This window comes from Sesamum indicum, linkage group LG2, assembly GCF_026168435.1.
Source record: "Sesamum indicum cultivar Baizhima isolate 11 linkage group LG2, ASM2616843v1, whole genome shotgun sequence".
Lineage (NCBI taxonomy): Eukaryota > Viridiplantae > Streptophyta > Magnoliopsida > Lamiales > Pedaliaceae > Sesamum > Sesamum indicum.
In genome coordinates, this window is record NC_142658.1 from 4,193,474 (window position 1) to 4,212,152 (window position 18,679).

Sequence of the window (18,679 nt, forward strand, 5' to 3'; positions counted from 1 at the left end):
TGCTTTACGTCTCAAACTCCATCTATGAGTGTAGCTAAAGTTCATGGAATATCTAATATCTACTCTTCTGACTTTTTATTTGCATTTATACCATAATAACTGGTCCTTGAAAGTATTGTTCAAGGTAAGATCCCGTTGTATGCAAGTGTCTGAAGGATGGCTTCCTGCTTTTAACTGTATGATATCATAGCACGCGAGGCTTTGAGAACAGACAGCATTTAGATCTTTGGCGTAGCATGGTAATGAGAATAACCAGGTGAAACAAAAAAAAAAAAAAAAAAAAAAAGAGAGAGAGAAATAAACAGAAGGTACAGGTCAGGAAATCTTCAATAATGGCCATTGGATGCCGTAAACTATGCCAGGATCCGAAGGGCATGCAACTGAACAGAAGACATTGACCTGTGTCTTCTATTTTCTGATCCGATGGGTTCGTCAGAGTCATCACAGAGTTGTTTTTATAACAGCTGAAATTGTGTTAGAATTGTTCTTAATTACCCCCTCCCCCCCCCCCCCCCCCCCAAAAAAAAAAAAAAGGAAAATAATTCGATTTGTTATTCTTTCCAATTAACGTTGGGTAAAAAGTTCCTGTCAGGCTCCAACTTGACTTGGAAAATTCACTCATTTCCGAATCAATCCAAAAATGTTTCTGAGTGGAAGTGTTTGTCAAATTATATAACTAAAAGAATAAAATAAGAAAGTACTGCTCGATATATCATGATCAACTTGACTGTAGACGCATAAAATCTTCCCGGGACAATGACTATAAAAGAATCTGTTTTTCTACCTCGTTTCCCATTTGTTATCTTCTTCATCGGATCCAAGAGAACAGTTATGGTTTTGAACAAATTTAAATTATTTACACAATAAATATGATACACCTATCTCATGTACAATACAGGAAGAATTACTAATTATATGATAAAATTATATATGTCGGGTTGGATGAAATTTAATTTGAGTAAAAAATTTTCTAAATAAACTTTCCACCACTCAAATTTCCTCAACTGTTTGAAACGACTTTAATTAACTTGGAAAAGGGATGGAAGTCTTCTTTAATCATTATGGGTAGGCAAGTAAGCACTAATAAAAGTGCTTACAAAGAACATATCAACTAAAACCCTTTTTTTCAATGGGCAACCTTTTTAATCATTCTCGTGCGCTCCTGTTTAAGCAATTACAGGATGACAATCACTGTTTTAGTACTCTTTAATGAAGATAATTAGCTATGGACCTATGCTACCTACCCCATGTATTAATTAAATTGCTATAGATATGATAGGTAGGAAAACAAAGCACCGTACCATTATTCATCCCCAATTTATTTTATATATATGTCTGTAATGGGGTAGTTTAGCAACTTCTGATCCCAGTAAAATGTCAAGCTTCTTGAAAATTGATAATGGAAAAGTGAAATCCTGGCAAGTAGAGAAGTAAGCTTCACCTAACCTTATTAACTGTACATTGCAACTACTGATGAAAGGTTCTTTTTGTACTTAAAAAACAAGTAGTGAAGTTGAAGTGACTCTTTCATTTCAAGTTATTGCATGCTTTCCACTTTCCAGCCAGGGGCCATCAGCTACCCACTATTGTTTTCTTTTTAAGTTAGCTTTTCTTATGATCTTGATCACATTATTTTCTAACTCAGCATATTATATCTCATAAATCGGAAAATTTTGAAATTTGAGTCGCAAACATTAATTATGCTAAATATGTGACGAATACGTTCATGGCACGAGCTCTGTTAAATTTTAGGGAGAATTAAGGTTGTTCCTATAAGAAATTTAATGGAATTAAATTGTGGAACTAAAGTTTTAATTTTTTTTAGTTATGGGATATGACGAGTTCAAAAGTAATATGATCAATATCACAAATATACAAACTTATGGGATGTAAAATACAATTTTTCTTCTTTTTACCTTGTGAAAAATGATAATAATACCTCAATCAAGGTTGGTTGCCATTGGTAGTTCATGAGTTGCTCAGCCATTGTCATTAGATTGAAGAATGTGACGTGGTTTGACTATGTGCGACTTGGGTAAGAAAGAGGATCATTTAATATTCATGTCTAATCTTTCAATCACTAATCCTGCGGAAATTTAGTGGAAAGGCATTTATATAGATATGTTACTCTGGGAAGCACTTGAGATCCCAAGAGAGACCACCTGCGGCTTTCCTTGATTTCGTTGAGTCCAGTTTGTTTCCCTTCTGAATACCTTGCAAGAAAATGAAGACGGAGGGGGAGATTATTTCACGAGAACACATCAAGCCCTCTTCACCAACACCTCTTGAACAAAGAACCTACAAGCTATCTTTACTTGATCAGATCGTTCCACCCATCTATGTTCCTCTTGTGTTATACTATCCTAATCTGGAAAACACACCGAAGGACCCTGATTTCATTTCTCAAACGACACAAATCCTCAGACAGTCCCTTTCGGCAACTCTAACCCGATTTTATCCCTTGGCCGGGAGAATCAAAGATAAGTTGTCCATCGACTGCAATGACGAAGGGGTCCCTTTTGTCGTCACCAAATTCAACACTCGTCTGTCGGATTTCCTGAAAAACCCCGACTCTCAGGTCTGTCGGGGTCACATTCCGAGCCCGCTCACTTGGGCGGAACCAGGGCCTGGATCCAACGTCGCCCTCATCCAGGTTAACTTCTTCGATTGTGGCGGCATAGCTGTTGGTTCACTGTTCTTGCATAAAGTAGCAGATGGAGTAACAATCGGCACGTTCATGAAAGCATGGGCCGCCGCTGCCCGGGGTTCTGTCGAAACAGTGTCGCCTGATTACGCGGCTCAATCTTTCTTCCCGCAGAACGAAACTATGAAAAGGGAATCTCATTTGTTCTCTGCTATGAGACAGTATTTCAAGTTCGGGAAGACTGTCATGAGACGCTATGTTTTCGATGCATTGGCAATATCAGCACTCAGAGCGAAACTGTCGTCAACAGAAGGCCTGAAACAGCGTCCCTCGAAAGTCGAAGTAGTATCGGCACTGCTCTGGAAATGCTTCATCATTGCATCAAACAAATCCAGTAACAATCACCCGACAACATCTTTGGTGACTCACGGAGTGAACATGAGAAGAAAAGCTGAACCCCCTTTCCCCGAACACAGCTTCGGCAACTTCGTCTGGCTCGTGCCCGCATCAAGCACGAACGATCATACAGATGCCGACCTGGAAAACTTGTTCAGCAAAGTGAGAAACACGATAAGCACAGTCGACGTCGAATTTGTAAAAAGAATGCAGGGAGAATCAGGGTTTCTGGGTTACTGCAAGAATCTTGAGGAGTCCTGGAAAGGATTCCCTGAGAACGCTGATTACCTGGCAATCTCGAGCTGGTGCAATTTCGGTCTTTACAGCATTGATTTCGGGTTGGGGAGGCCGATTTGGATAAGTAAATGCGATGCGGGGAGTGAAGTAGATTGGCCATTCATCAATGTGCTTTGGTTGATGGACACGAGACAGGGCGGCGGAATTGAAGCATGGCTCACCCTGGATGAACATTACATCGAGGCGTTCGACAAAATTCAGGAGCTTCGCGATCTTGCTTCCGTTGATCCTAGTCCATTGGACACATATTCCGCAGCACCAGTTGTTCCGAAGTGATCAACAGAGTTGGTTTCTTGATGAATTAACGTTGTTAAAATATTGAAATAGTCTTGGAATAATACTACTACTACTATTACCTCCATGTCCGATTAGAGCAGGCTTGTTTCCATTTCAGACATCAATCGTTCTACTTTGTGTTAATCAAGTTTATATAATTTTACCAGTCATTACTTTCACTTGGATTAATCATAGCACTAAAGAGCAAGACTGAGGATCTAATTCCCTGTTAATTCCAGGGAAATTATAGAGCCACTGATAAACAATAAAATGAGCCAACATTCTTTAATTTGTTTTTCCCCAATTGTGCCAAAAAGTTTTACTCAAACCAATCGAATAGTCAATGTAATATACTTATTATGTGATTAATTAATTTTTTTAAATTATATATCATTACAAAAATAAATGTATTGTACTTAGATTCACGACCTGTTGCTATATGTATGCCGGGTGGATGCGACTTCTTTTGTGGATCTATAAAATATAAACAAAAAAAATATTTTTTTATGATCTTGATAAGGAATGAAGTCGTTTTCCTACATTGGGTAGGTGAACACGACTTACGACTGAATAAAGAGTCTAGATTTGCATGACTAATTTTCCACTAATAAAACACGTTTTCATGCCATGATGAATTGCTGGTACAACTTAGGTAAATTACATCCATATCTCCTAAAATTATATTTAATTACATAAATGCTTTATGTTTTTCAAAAATTATAGGTACACTTTTTGGATAATGTCTGTACAATATATATCCACAGGGTTTTTGTATAAAATTTCGCTATTAAATAGACATTGTATTTATAATTACAATTATAATTTTAAAAAATATATTTATAATTTGCAAAAAAAACCTGAAATATTTATGTAATTAGATTTAACATGAAGGTGTCATTGTAATTTATACTGCAATTTATATAGGTTTGTAAACAAGGATTGGAGGATTGACTTTAAGTCAGTACTGAATACTGATTTTTCAACATCACCAAACTGCCCTCTACATAGATTTCTGCTAAGATTAATTTTCTTGAAAGGCCCGTATTTTCTACAGTATACTTAGTTCTATTTTCTACAGTATATTTTGAGTTCCAATAAGGTGAGAACATATTTGCTTTATGTAATACGTAACAATTTATACTGATAAAAAAAAATTAATAATAATTTATGACGTGTTCAATTATATATTTTATTATTATGATAATATATTTTGAATATAAAAAATTATTTATTATAAAAAGAAAGACATGCTTAAATTAATTATTATTATCCTTTTGTTGGTGGGAGAAGTGTGGGTGGAGGAAGTTGGTGAACTGACTCTTGCTTGCTTGCTTGCTTATTCAGGAGTAAGTGGGCATGATGTTGTGAGTGCTTCTCAAAGTTTTATCACCTTTTCTCTCTCTAAATTCAGATTCTATCAAGTTTGGTAGAAAATTTGATTCTCATATTCCCACTCACAAATTTCATAATTGATTATATATGACGAAATTCTAAAATACCTCATCTTTACTATTAAAGAAAGAATTAAATAATTATTTAATATTATATGAAAAATAATTATGGAGGAATTATTGAAAATTGAGTGAATGTCGTGTGTTTCACTCCTCAAAGTGCAAAATATAGATACATGTACAATGAACATAATTATGGCGATCATACCCCATGATTCTAGCATAGAAATATATATGTTTTTCTTCCTAAAAGAGATGTATTAATAAGTATAGATACAATATATATTCCTAATATACAATATGTCTTGCTAATACTCCCTCTCAAGTTGGTGCATGTAGATAACGAATGCTTAACTTGTGAAGAAAATAATCAAACTGTTGTTTACCAAGATTCTTGGTCAGAATGTCGGCAAGCTGTTCAGCAGTACAAATATATGAGATTGCAAGATTCCCACATATATCTCGTTCCTGATGAAGTGACAATCCACTTCAATGTGTTTAGTCCTCTCGTTGAGAATACAAAATTGGCGTTATATGCATGGCAGCTTGACTATCGAAATTCAAACGTATAGGTTCATCATGTGCAACCCAACTAGAATAGTAGTTCCTTTAACTATTTCAATTCACAAGCAGAAGTAGCCATGGAACGATACTCTGCCTCAGTCGATGAGCGAGATACAGTGTATTGTTTCTTTGTCTTTCATGATTGGGTGAGCGACCCAATAGGATAAAATAACCCGTTAAGGATCATCGTGCCAAAAGACAACTAGTCCAATTCGAATCACAATAGGTAAAAAGGCGTAGATCGCTATCAGAACGAAGAATAATACCTTGCTCTGGATTCCCTTTCATATACCGCACCACTCCAAGTGTTGCATCCTAGTGAGCCCGTCGTAGATTTTGCATAAATTGAGCCAAAGTATGAACTGAATAGCTTAGCTCGGGTCATGTGATAGTGAGATAAACCAATCTGCCAATCAAACGTCTATATCACTTGGCAGCATCGAGTAACGACCCATCAACTAAGGCTAGGCGATGGTTTTGTTCTATCGAAAATGACGTAGGCTTTGAACCCAATAAATCTGTCTCAAAAATTATGTCCAACGCATACTTTTCTTGACTTAAAAGTATCCCTTTAGCTATGTCCTTCAATTTCCGATAAAACAAACAAAAACATAAAAAAATCAGTAAACTAAATAATGGTAAAACGAAAAAAAGAAGAAATTTTTATTAGAATACTTATAAATCACATCGCTACAAAAATCAGTCGTTTTAACCTTTTTCAATGGTGGATCATATATAAAGAGGGGTATTTTTATCTTTCCCCCTTCATACTAACGTTTAGTTTGTATAGGGAGGCAATGTGCTATATTATTTAAATTACAGGGGGATAATTTATTTTTTTATTTATCACAGGGGGTAATTTGTTTTTTATCACTAATATAGGAGATATTTTGCTTTTTAACCCTATATTCCTAATGCACAATACATCTTGCCTAATAATTATAAAATTAAAAATTATAATTTTTATCAAAACACAATTTTGATGAAATTATCTCTAAACAATATGATTATTGAAATAAAGGGCCTAACGACATAAAAATTACATTTGCAGGCCAGACGGATGCATTTATGCTTATGTTTGTACAATTTCTAGTCCAATTTTTCCTCTATTTGGGCCTACAATTAATTTAATTAATGGACAGCCTAGTATGACAACGGGCTTAAACATGAAGACCTTCTAGGTGGTCCAGCTTCATTGGATCATGGTTTGCAAACATTTATTTTAGATGTTTATCAGCTTATTACGAAAAATAAATTGAAAATAATATGTTTATTTTATAATTTTTACTAACGAATTATTTTAATTATATTAATTTAAGTCAAATATATAAACAACTCTTTAATATTAAATATTAAATTATTTTTTTAAATACCCCAACTTCAACTTTTTTTTTTCATTTTCGAATTTTGTTTTCTTTTCTGAGAGTGACTTGTTTTCAAGTACTCCCGATTTTTATTAATTAATTTATATTATTTTTATTATTTATTTCTGCCATAAAAGTAGAACTTATTACAAACAACTCTTAAGTCCGTCGGATTTTAGTTATTAATTGCTCGAGAGCAGCATAGCGATCTCGACCTTAAATTGATTTTACGTGTATGGTAATAATTTCACCCCAAGATTGATCAGCCGTTCGTCGGACTGCACTAAAATTACGAGAATGTTCTCCACACTCCTTGTTTTTGTAAGTTCATGAAACGTATCCAAGAAAAAGAATAGAGCATCTCTGGCCGTCCTCATCAATCAAGCGTATGAGGTTAAAATTCTGTGTCATCTTACTGTGGTTAAGGCCAATTAGAGGATTAAAAATGCGGAGTGGAAAACGAGGTTCTTGAACATCAACATCCTTATGACAAATTCTACCACAAATTGAGTTCACTCAAGCTTGAATAAAAAATATGATAAATACAATACATTTCGTGATGTATAGTTCAAAAAAAGTGACTAATCACGTTCTGTAATTATTTTTGTTCGATCAAACTTAATTTCGGTAAGAATTTTCCCAACACATATGATTTCTTGTCAACGGATACTGTCATTCCCAGTAAACACCAACTAGTATAAAATTGATGTTCAGACCCCAAATCTTTGTTCACAATTAGTACAAGCTGAAACAAGAATTCAAGGGCCGGCGATGGAGATGGAGATGGAGATGATCTCAAGGGAGAACATCAAGCCCTCTACACCAACACCTGATCATCTGAGAGTCTACAAGATTTCACTTCTTGACCAAATCATCCCTCCTGCTTTTGCTCCGGCAGTCCTATACTTTGCTCCCGACTCGACATCCGTTTCTCAAAGAATCCAGCTTCTGAAGGATTCACTTGCTTTAACTCTCACTCACTTTTACCCTCTTGCCGGGGTCGTTAGAGATGCTTTCTCTATAGACTGCAACGACGAAGGCCTTCCCTTTTTTGTGGCTAACGTTAAAGGCCTACTGAGAGATTTTCTTGATCGCCCTGATGTTCTATTCATCAGCAGATTGATTCCTAGTGAGTTCAGTTGGGACGAGGGTGCCGGTCCAGGCGCAAATGTGGGAACAGTACAACTGAACTATTTTGATTGTGGTGGAATGGCAATCTGCCTGATGTTATCACACCATATAGCAGATGCGACCACAGCCTGCACATTTTTCAAATCTTGGGCCGCCGCTGCTAATGATTCTGCCCAAAACTTGAGTCCGGATTACATCGCTCAATCGGCTTTCCCACAACAGCCTTCCATGCCAAAAGAATCATATTTGTTCTATCCTCTACAGAAATTCATGAAAATTGGAAAGTTTGTCACGACGAGATATGTGTTTGATGCCTCAGCTATATCCACTCTCAAGGCCAAATCAACCAGCTCAAACGATAACCATTCGACCCGTGTTGAAGTCGTGTCGGCCTTCATCTGGAAATGCTTCATGGCAGCTGTTGAGGAAGAATCCAGCAACGATCACAAGCCCTTTCTGCTCACTCACCCTCTGAACCTGAGACGACGAGCCGAACCGCAGTTTCCGGAGAACAGTTTTGGCAACTTCTTGTGGATGGCAGCAGCACAGTGCGGTAACCCGACGGACAAAGACTTGAAGGAATTGGTGAAAGAAGTGAAAAGGGCAATGGGAAGAGTAGACAAGCAGTTCATGAAACGTATGCAGAGTGAAGATGGGTACTATGAGAATGTTGAGGAGCTGAGACAGGGAATTCCTGAGGAAGCTAACTGGTTGGCTTTCAGCAGTTGGTGCAAGATTGGTTTCTACGAGGTTGATTTTGGTTGGGGAAGGCCTGTTTGGCTGTCGGGATTTGTCTCTGGGGATTCAGACACGGTGTTGCCTAATAGTGCTACGTTGGTGGAGACGAGATCAGGGGATGGGATAGAAGCGTGGGTGATTCTTGATGAACGATATGCTGCAGCCTTTCAGAAGAATGAGGAGCTTCTTCTTTGTGCTTGCTTTAATCCCACTGTGTTGTAACTTTCTTTTTTGCCTTTTTTTTTTTCCTTCATAAGATAATTTGTTCTGATTTGTTTTTTGATCAATACGAGGAATGAAATTCATTGTCAACATATCTTTGGTGCTTTTCTTAACTCATGCAATATAGCGTATAGTTAAAGGTTTAATGATGTATTGATATATATTTTTACAAATATATATATATTAAAGAAAATAAGAAATAGTAAATTTTGGTAGGAAATAATTAATAGCTTCATTTTCCGGGGGTCTCATAAAGCTGGATTAAAGAGAAAGACCTTGTATTAATGAGCTACCTTCTTTTCTTGCCTAGCCAATGACTTATGAGTCTTGTTGCTATAACCAGTAGGGGTGTCCAGGCCGAGCGCAGCGGACCATGGTAGCTAGGAGTATAACTGAGCTAAATGGAGTGAGGCATCCGAACGGCTTTAATGGGGTAACGGACAAAGAGTGATTTCCTAGTGGGGAGTAAGAAAGTGTATGTACTACGGGCAAGTTCAATTACATCGAGCCTCAGCCTCCTGGGGCAAGTGGGAGCGACACACTGAATGAACCAACTCTAAAATTTGATCTTAAAACTTTCTTATGATAAATATTTAAATAACCAGAAATTTGGCATCAAATGGAATTTCAACTTTCGTCCAACACTTATATAATTTTATTTAATGTTAAGATATTTATAAATTTTTAATTAAAATAATATTCGTAATTATGTTAAATTTTATAATATTTTTCATATACTTTAAATATATTAAGTATGATGACTTCAAATTGTGGAAAAATTGATATTTTTCCCAAAAATATCTGTTTCGCTGCAAATAAATAAAAATAAAAATAAATAAATAAATGGGAAAATGGATGGAGCGATACTCTTTAACCGATAAACTGTATTTTGGTCACTCGTCAGCCAGTAGCAGTACAATAATGAACACGCTGCTACTCCCTCCGCCACACCTCCACCTCCGCCTCCGCCTCTCTCCTCTCCACTTCTCCTCTCCGCCGCCGCCCTTCCTCCGCCACCGCCACCATATCCTTTCGTCAGGCTCCTCCCAACACCTCAATCTCACCACCATCAACGGAGACGAACAAGACCCCTACGACGTCGCTTGCCTCCCCAACCCCCATTACGACTTCTCTCCACTCCTCAACTTCCTCTCCACTAACTACAGCCCGTCTCACCTATCCCAACCCGACCCGCCGACCCGGCTCGAGCCTGCTGAGCTCCGTCTCGCCGAGTCATACCGCGCGGTCCCAGCCCCCCTCTGGCACTCCCTCATCAAGAATCTGTCTTCCTCGCCTTCTTCTTTTTCTACTGCTTATTCTTTAGTCACTTGGCTTCAGCGCCACAATCTTTGTTTCTCTTATGAGCTTCTTTACTCGATTTTGATTCACGCTTTGGGGAGGAACGAAAAGTTGTATGAAGCTTTTCTTTTGTCTCAGCGTCAGAGTTTGACCCCCTTGACTTATAATGCTCTGATTGGGGCCTGTGCCAGGAATGATGATCTTGAAAAGGCCTTGAATTTGATGGAAAGAATGCGGAGAGATGGATATCAATCTGATTTTGTTAATTATAGCTTGATTATTCAGTCTTTGATGAGGAATAATAGTGTGGATGTTGCTATATTGGAGAAGTTGTATGGTGAAATGGAGGCTGATAATATTGAGTTAGATGGGCAGTTGTTGAATGATATAATTGCGGGGTTTGCAAAAGCTGGGGATATAGATAGAGCAATGTACTTTTTAGGCGTGATGCAGGGAAATGGGTTGAGTCCGAAGACGAGCACAGTTGTTGCTGTGGTGAATGAGTTGGGGAATTTGGGGAGGGTTGAGGAGGCAGAGGCAGTTTTCGAGGAGTTGAAGGAGGGTGGATTGAGGCCAAGGACAAGGGCCTATAATGCTCTTTTGAAAGGGTATGTAAAGGTGGGAGCTTTGAAGGATGCAGAATATGTTGTGTCGGAGATGGAGAGGAGTGGGGTTTTACCGGATGAGCACACGTATAGTTTGCTTATTGATGCTTATGGGAATGCTGGGAGGTGGGAAAGTGCTAGGATAGTGTTGAAAGAGATGGAAGCCAATGATGTGAAGCCTAATTCTTATGTGTTCAGCAGGATCTTGGCTAGTTATAGGGATAGGGGAGAATGGCAGAGATCATTTCAGGTGCTCAAGGAGATGAAGAATTGTGGGGTCAATCCTGATCGACAGTTTTATAATGTAATGATTGATACCTTCGGGAAATATAATTGTCTTGAGCATATGATGGCGGCATTCGAGAGGATGAAGGTGGAGGGGATTGAGCCAGATACAGTGACATGGAATACCCTTATAGATTGTCACTGCAAGCAAGGGCATCATAATGAAGCAGAGGAACTATTTAAGGAGATGCAAGAAAGTGGCTGTTTGCCTTGCACAACAACGTATAACATAATGATAAATTCTTTGGGAGGGCAAGAGAGGTGGGATGATGTGAAGGAATTGTTGGGGAAGATGCAGAGCCAGGGATTATTGCCTAATGTTGTCACCTATACCACACTTGTTGACATTTATGGACAATCAGGAAGATTTAATGATGCAATTGATTGCTTGGAGGTAATGAAGTCAGCTGGACTTAAACCTTCCTCCACAATGTATAATGCACTGATCAATGCCTATGCACAGAGGGTATGTTCTGAACTTCTAAGCTATGTCATTTTTTACAACAATTCTTGGTTAAGGTATTTCCTTTCTGAGTGTAGAGTGTAGAGGTAGATGATCAAATAATTTTGCTCCTCTTGTTGAGTCTCCCTCTTAAGGAACTGAAAATTTCTTTCTTGACAATGTCCTTACTACCTAATGACTAAGTGTGATGTTGGACCTATTCACAGGGATTATCGGAACAAGCGGTAAATGCATTTAGGGTCATGAGAAGCGATGGTTTAAAACCTAGCCTATTAGCTCTCAATTCATTGATTAATGCTTTTGGGGAGGACAGGAGGGATGCCGAAGCATTTGCTGTGTTGCAGTACATGAAGGACAATGTGAGTGAATGAATCAATCTGGCTTATATTGATTATATGTGTCTCTAGATGCAGCCATCCGAATACAGACCATGCTAATAACTCATGCATTATTCTGTACTCAGGACTTGAAACCTGATGTTGTTACATACACCACACTCATGAAAGCATTGATACGCGTGGAGAAATATGAAAAGGTACATGTGACGTTGGTGCTCTTTCTTATATAAATGTGTTTAGCGTTGTAGAGAATAATGAACTCTAAAATTTTTGATACTAGATTCAATGAAGTAGACGAGTTTTGCTGCCTCTTGTTCATAGGGAAACTTTTTCGTTCTTGGTGCATTTTCTATTGGATGGAATCCTTTTTCCTTTCTAAATTTCCTTTCTATTTGTTCATATCCCAATGTTTACTTCCAATTATTTCTATGAACAAGAAGATTTATTTTCTATATTGCGGAAGATAACTACAAAGTTCTACTCTTAATCCTTGTCAAACTAACCACATATTCTGTATGTGCTTCTTATGGTTCGATTTCAGGTTCCTGCTGTTTTTGAGGAAATGCTTCTATCTGGATGTGCCCCAGACAGAAAAGCCAGAGCAATGTTGAGATCTGCTCTGAGATACATGAAGTCCACACTTAAACTATAGCTGATTTGTGTGTTTGTCATCTGGAAAAGTAAACCGTGGACTCAATAGTCAGCTGTCGTTTAACCATATATTTGAGGTCAGTACTTGTTTCCCAGAATGTGTATAAATTTGGTACTGACGAAATATTTTTCAGAATTTTTGAGGTGCATAAAGTTTTGTTCACTTCTAATAAATGTGAGCATAGTCACGTCTTATTCTCAATTTACTATCTGCTCAATTTCTGCCTATTACATGCAGATCAGTTAATGACGTGCATCCTATTTCTATTATGATGACAATCAATTTGTGCCCAGGTCCGGAGACACTCTTAAATTTATCCGGGGATGCCAAGAGCTGCTCTCTGTCTGCCTTGCACAATTTTTTGGATATACATTGAAGGGACAAAGCTACGGGTTCTCTCAAAATTTGCTATGAAATGTAAATATCACTCACCTAATTACATGCAAACATTTGTAGCGCAACGTTAGAAAAAAAATACAGTAAGATCTTTCCTGCGATAATTAAGGTGACAGTTCACTTTCAGGAAGAGAAGTATTGATGTATTACATGCGATGTGTTAGAGGCAATTATTCCGATGGTCTCGAAGTTCTGATACTTGCTAGAGACAACATTCTCTCTGACAAGACAGAAGAGCAAACAGAGGATATTATAAAGAGCCAACCTTTCAAAAGATCCAACAGGGGGAAAAAATGGAGAAGGTTTCGATGCAATGCATGTATCTATGTTGAAAAGTTCCAATCAAGTACAAACATAAAGCTAACCCACATCAAAATTTAAAAAAAGAATTACATAAATATAATTACGTCTCTTTTGGCTCTTGCAGCTGATCATAAATCAGTTATGTGGTAGACTCTCCTGTTACAAGAAGCTCTTTGAAGATCATATGTACAGAAAAATATGACTCGTTAACACCTTCAACGAACTGTATCATTAGAAATAATATACATGTGCACACGAAAAATCACTCCTCCCCCAGTAGAAAAAATATAAGAAAACCTAAATTTGTTGAAGCAAACTATAGCGATGTGATCAGAGAGACATGCCAGAAACTATAGGCCTGGTGCTCTTGGAAATTCTAGAGCAAAACATGAACAACAGAAGCACAGAGGACAACAAGAACAATCTGAAATACGCTCTGATTTCCTGCAGTCCGAGGTCAAGGACCTCCATCTTCTTTGCGTATCTACTTTTCCTGTGCATTAGATACCCATTAAGATAGTCATCTATTGATACCCAATTGTCAAACCTGGATGCAATTGCCTTTGACTGAACTCCATCCATTTGCTGCACGCCTATGCTGAACATCTGGAAGAATGCAGCTGACCAGTCATTGAGGACTCTCTGTCATTGAAAAGATCAACCACATTGAGTGATTATGGAGAAAGGGAAGGAACAACAGGTTAGATCCTGCCTTCTTCCTATAGGCAGTTTGTCTGGAAACATTAATGAAAATATCACATCGATGTAAGATAAGTGAAACGTAGAAGACCCTTGATTTCGGAAGCATTAATGATAATATCACATCAATGAAAGAGTAGTGTCATCTAAAATGATTTGTTGACATACGTTGAAGGAGGTGATATCTATTGGATTGAACATTCTAAAACAGTCTTTTGACGATGCTTTGAGATCTCCATAAATCTGCAAAGTGTGCAGAAAAGGATATCAGGTGCCAAAACAAGCAGCAAAAAACTTGCAGTTAACAATAAGGTATTCAGCAGACCTCAAAAGTAAAAGCCATGGGCACCCTTGCAATGTCATACATATAATCTGTTGCCGTCCCATGGGCCAGATACCTGTATGAATGAGACAAAGATTTGAAATTAGTAAAATGGAATTGTAGGTGCTATAAGTTAAGATCTTCATGTTGGTTCTCCTTATTTTATTTTAGATAGTAGCAAAGTGCAGGACACGTTAACCAAGAAAAAAAGTCATGAATAATTAAATAACATTTGAAATGACTACAGGTTGTGGGCAGTTCTCCCAATCATGAAATCGATTGGTAGGCCTTGCTCCAAAGAAACCCAGTTCCTATTATTTGACTTATATGCAGTTGAGACTAGTGTTGGTAAACGTTTAAGATAACACACAAATTTTGTGCTGGAATATGAGTCAGACACATCTCAACAATATAAAATACTGTCCACATATATCTTTTATTCAAATATTATATTTAGTTAGAGTAAAAATTTATAACTGGGGCCAATAGTTTCCACACATGATTCTCGATGAACATAACCACACAGAGAGGCCAATATTGATGCTGCTATTGAGCAATTAAGAAAGATAAAAGGACAAAGATAAGTCAAACATTGAATAAAATACTGTTTGCAGCATCACATCAGTAAGGTCTTTCAAGTTACTAATACAAACTTGATGATATGTGAAAGTGCTGTGGAAGATGAAACAAGGTATGCCAATCATCGCCATTGTAAGGCCTCTAATTAATATTAAAACTAAAGTTAAAGTTAAACACAGTAAGAGATGATACAAACCCGACTGAGGCTCCACCAGATCCAACTAAGCAATGATCTCTGAGGTAAAAATGGTTCAAGTCATCAAGCATTGATTTCATTATCTGGTAGGGTATTCCATCTGGAGTTGTATTTTTGTGATCATACGGCATAAACAAAGCCTAAATAACAGAAACAAATCCATAAGACCAAGAGCAGACAGTCTACACATGATATAGTCAATAATAAAAATGTTGCGGAAATAAACAAAGCATGGTAAGTTGCGAACACTGAGCCTTAGTCAAGCATTTGAAAAAATCGACAAACATCAATTCCAACACTCTCATACTCAGCTTAAAGTATAGGTAAGTATGAGAAGGTCAGCTCACTTACTGGCTGAAGTGCACCCAATTAAAAATATTCTGTATGAAAAATCTAGGAAGTCCAATAACTTCAAATATTTGAATGACAAAATGAGAAAAGTGGCAGTACAAAATAAAAGGCATTGACTTACCTCCATCCCTGAGTGCACATTAACCCAAATGTGTGGTTCAAATGATACAGACAATTTTCTCATAATTTGACTCTCAGGCTCACTGAAAGGAGCAGGCCCAGGATTTTCTTCGTATGGGTCATAATCCTGAGACACAGATGAGAGAAATCTTAGGGCATCATAACACCTACTAGGCTGTTCTGATCAAGCCACCACATACTTTCCACAAGTTTCTGGAGGAAATGAAGAGAATGCTCATACAACAGGACAGTTTGACAAAATTAACCCATGATATTGAGCTGAGTGGAACTTGCCCATGACCAAAAGAAAATGCTTAAATACCTTCTCCTTTTTGCCCCAATCTACACTCCAATTCCGGTTGAGATCAACTCCTCTTCCTGCAAACAAGTCAAATTTTGAGCATTTTGTAATTTATGAGGACCAATATTGTATTTTAAAATAAAAGCAGAAGCATTAATATGAGACCATTTCTTCGCTCACAAAGCTCTCCATCTTCGACACGTTTGCGGCCATTCAAATTTTCAACTGGTACCACCTGTTACATAGGTGCTCAGGAGGTCATTAGTTGTCAAAGATAAAGCTATTCCCTCTCAAATGGAATCATTATATCCTTCTGCACAGTGTTATGCCATTATATCGTCTAACTTTCAAATCCAGCTACACTTTGATAAGATGGGTATAAAAATGGGATACAAACTTGTGTATAATCATTCAATGGAAGGATAAATTAACATTCCAAACCTCTCGACGAGGAGGTTTCAGAAAGATAAGCTCATACGAATCTTACCATCAACATCAATGTGATGAAGGTTGGAAGACAACACAATCTCTTCCCACAATCAGATTCTCTAATTTTCTACATGTGATGCGCATGATAAAATTAAAGAAAGAACACTAAATAAAAGTACCTTTATGATTAGCCTATCAAGTGTCCTATTTAAAGTAGAGCGGTCCACATTGGGTAAAAACTGCTCTTCACTTAGAATGGAAAGGAGCCGCAATGCTAGTTCAGTTGTAATTAGCTCCCTCGCATGCTGTCCAAAAGTCTGGAATACAAGGAATCATCTGTCAACAAAACCAGCAATAACCGACCTGAGATTTTTTAAACACTATCTGAATTTAAAAACAGGGTGTTGTAATTAAAAAGACCTGCACCCATAACCTGAATACAGAAAAGTTTAGGGATGAAATCACATCCTTAGTCCGTTTCTCTTACTCCATTAATCCAAACAAGATAGAATACAAAAGAATGCGACAGATTATTTTAAGAGTTAGTAGAGAAATACTTACAAGCAGAATCCTTAGCTTTGTCCTGTCATCACTCTCTTTCCATTTCTGGCGATAAGTAACCACAGTCATCTGTGCCTCATAGCCCTTATTCTTGCTCGAAACTTTCTCAATCTGTTAAATAATAAATATTAAAACAAGATGCCCATATATCAAGGCCAAAGTATTAATTAGAACACAAGAATTGATACCCACTGAGAGTTTATCTGGGTGACGGTGAACCAATGATTCAATTTCCTCTAGTAAAGCTCCACTGTTAATAATTTAAATGGCAAATAGAAAAAAAATTATGAGATGGACAAGTTTGAGAAAACCAATACAATGCCAGTGCAAATGAAGGTACATGAGCAAACAAAGTTAAAAAACTATCAGACATCTGATTCCTTTATGATATTCTCGTGCTTCTTTAAAATTCTCAGGAGCTATAACATACCAAATGTTAAACGTTTGCCTAAGAGCTAAGTGTGAAGCAGAAAAAGAAAAAGGATAAACTTCAAACGTCAAGCTTCAATATGGAGGTTTATTAAATACAAGCTAGCTCAGATTCCGGTAATTTTGGGATAAAAACAGAATAAACATTCATTGGAAATTCGCTCAACTAATAATTGAATAAATAATTCAAATACGAGGAAGCAAGGAAATCCGGCCCAGTCAACCATCAAACCAACATTAATTGAAAACCAAATATCCTTCTTATGATTAATTCTAACTCAAGCAATGTCGGATAAACTAATGATAATCACACAGGGAAAATCCCATTTAAAATAGAGATCAAATCATGCAAATTCACTTTTTTTTTTTTCTAAAACAAAAAATAAATGGGAAAAATTACCTGGTATGGTAAAGATCGTGATTAATGGGGGTAACATCAAGATGCAGAGTGCCATTAGATTTTCCATAAGTCAAGGTAAAATGATTAGCAAACAGAACGAAAGATGCGAAAATCAGAAGATTCGAAAGGAGATTCAGGCGACGGTGAAGTCCCATTTAAAACCGGCGATTTATTACGCGAAAAATGCAGGAATTCTTCTGATTTTTCATCTCATCGTTCGGCAAAAATAGGAAGACTTCTGCGCCTGCGATCTTGTGGAAATCGGTACGAGGGGGTGGTGAATTCAGAATCGACGGATTTTTTGAAAACGCGGACTTATCAGACAACGACGTCGCGTTGATCACTTTAACGGCTACGATACCTCCGATCTGCTGCTGTGCGAGTCTATTTTTAGCCCAATTTTCTTTAGTTGCCTATTTATTTTTTATCGCCGTATATCGTGTCTGTGTTGGATCGGACGGTTGCCAGTTGAGGAAAACAAGTGATGATTGGTCAAAACTCAAAAGTAGAATAGTGGCGAGACAGGCAATCAATACAGATCTAGGGACTTGTTTGGTTTCAATTTCATGTTCCGGAAATATTTCCCCAACTAATAAAATATCAAACTGCTTTTTAGTTCTTTTTTGCCCCCCTTTTTAGCGTTAATTACCCTCTCTATTTCTAAAATTTGATGTAAACACACGATCCATATAATTTAAAAAATTAAATCTTGCTCTCTTATTATTTTTTTAGTCTAATAAATAAATTATTTCATTAGTCAAAATTTATCAAATTTATTGATATGAGTAACAAAATCAAATGAAAATTCATATCTACCATCGACTGACAATAAGTAGCATGAACCCCATACTATGCATGAAAATTTTTG

At 37.2% G+C, this 18,679-nt stretch overlaps 3 protein-coding genes and 1 pseudogene across 7 annotated transcripts; 3 read left to right on the forward strand and 1 right to left on the reverse strand.

Annotated features, from left to right (window-relative positions):
* Positions 1 to 2,026: 2,026 nt before the first annotated feature.
* On the forward strand, positions 2,027 to 3,802 carry LOC105179198 (epi-neemfruitin B 7-O-acetyltransferse L7AT). Its single transcript, XM_011102798.3, has one exon. The coding sequence runs from the start codon at positions 2,225 to 2,227 to the stop codon at positions 3,611 to 3,613; it is 1,389 nt and encodes a 462-aa protein (XP_011101100.1). The 5' UTR covers positions 2,027 to 2,224; the 3' UTR covers positions 3,614 to 3,802.
* A 3,807-nt stretch (positions 3,803 to 7,609) lies between these two features.
* Positions 7,610 to 9,166, forward strand: LOC105155423 (limonoid 7-O-acetyltransferse pseudogene; annotated as a pseudogene).
* A 798-nt stretch (positions 9,167 to 9,964) lies between these two features.
* Positions 9,965 to 13,270, forward strand: LOC105179209 (Pentatricopeptide repeat (PPR-like) superfamily protein). Of its 3 annotated transcripts, none has more exons than XM_088877686.1 (5): positions 9,965 to 11,738; positions 11,942 to 12,094; positions 12,199 to 12,270; positions 12,615 to 12,899; positions 13,019 to 13,270. In XM_088877686.1, exons 1-4 carry the CDS (start codon positions 10,005 to 10,007, stop codon positions 12,723 to 12,725), a joined length of 2,070 nt encoding a protein of 689 aa, XP_088733812.1. In that variant the 5' UTR covers positions 9,965 to 10,004; the 3' UTR covers positions 12,726 to 12,899; positions 13,019 to 13,270. The 3 variants fall into 3 exon arrangements, with proteins under 3 accessions (XP_088733812.1, XP_088733811.1, XP_088733810.1); XM_088877685.1 differs by having other exon boundaries at positions 12,615 to 12,801; positions 12,963 to 13,270; XM_088877684.1 differs by having other exon boundaries at positions 12,615 to 12,801.
* A 227-nt stretch (positions 13,271 to 13,497) lies between these two features.
* On the reverse strand, positions 13,498 to 18,205 carry LOC105179217 (Zn-dependent exopeptidases superfamily protein). 3 transcript variants are annotated; one of them, XM_011102820.3, is made up of 11 exons: positions 17,812 to 18,205; positions 17,175 to 17,232; positions 16,983 to 17,093; positions 16,601 to 16,738; positions 16,158 to 16,227; positions 16,014 to 16,069; positions 15,693 to 15,818; positions 15,221 to 15,360; positions 14,449 to 14,521; positions 14,292 to 14,366; positions 13,498 to 14,066 (listed from the first exon to the last, which is right to left on the reverse strand). In XM_011102820.3, the coding sequence occupies exons 1-11, from the start codon at positions 17,964 to 17,966 to the stop codon at positions 13,755 to 13,757; spliced, it is 1,314 nt and encodes a 437-aa protein (XP_011101122.1). In that variant the 5' UTR covers positions 17,967 to 18,205; the 3' UTR covers positions 13,498 to 13,754. The 3 variants fall into 3 exon arrangements, with proteins under 3 accessions (XP_011101122.1, XP_088733814.1, XP_088733813.1); XM_088877688.1 differs by lacking the exon at positions 17,175 to 17,232 and having other exon boundaries at positions 17,812 to 17,943; XM_088877687.1 differs by lacking the exon at positions 17,812 to 18,205 and having other exon boundaries at positions 17,171 to 17,238.
* Positions 18,206 to 18,679: the final 474 nt, after the last annotated feature.

What these genes read in the sequence shown, in the direction of transcription:
- LOC105179209 (XM_088877686.1), top strand. Translation starts at nt 10,005, where the DNA reads ATGAACACGCTGCTACTCCCTCCGCCACACCTCCACCTCCGCCTCCGC. An exon ending in TCAATGCCTATGCACAGAGG is followed by an intron (nt 11,739 to 11,941) that starts GTATGTTCTGAA and finishes ACCTATTCACAG; the next exon opens with GGATTATCGGAACAAGCGGT. An exon ending in GCGTGGAGAAATATGAAAAG is followed by an intron (nt 12,271 to 12,614) that starts GTACATGTGACG and finishes GTTCGATTTCAG; the next exon opens with GTTCCTGCTGTTTTTGAGGA.
- LOC105179217 (XM_011102820.3), bottom strand. Translation starts at nt 17,966, where the DNA reads ATGGGACTTCACCGTCGCCTGAATCTCCTTTCGAATCTTCTGATTTTC. An exon ending in GCTTTGTGAGCGAAGAAATG is followed by an intron (nt 16,070 to 16,157) that starts GTCTCATATTAA and finishes ACTTGTTTGCAG; the next exon opens with GAAGAGGAGTTGATCTCAAC. An exon ending in CCATGGCTTTTACTTTTGAG is followed by an intron (nt 14,367 to 14,448) that starts GTCTGCTGAATA and finishes CACACTTTGCAG; the next exon opens with ATTTATGGAGATCTCAAAGC.
- LOC105179198 (XM_011102798.3), top strand. Translation starts at nt 2,225, where the DNA reads ATGAAGACGGAGGGGGAGATTATTTCACGAGAACACATCAAGCCCTCT.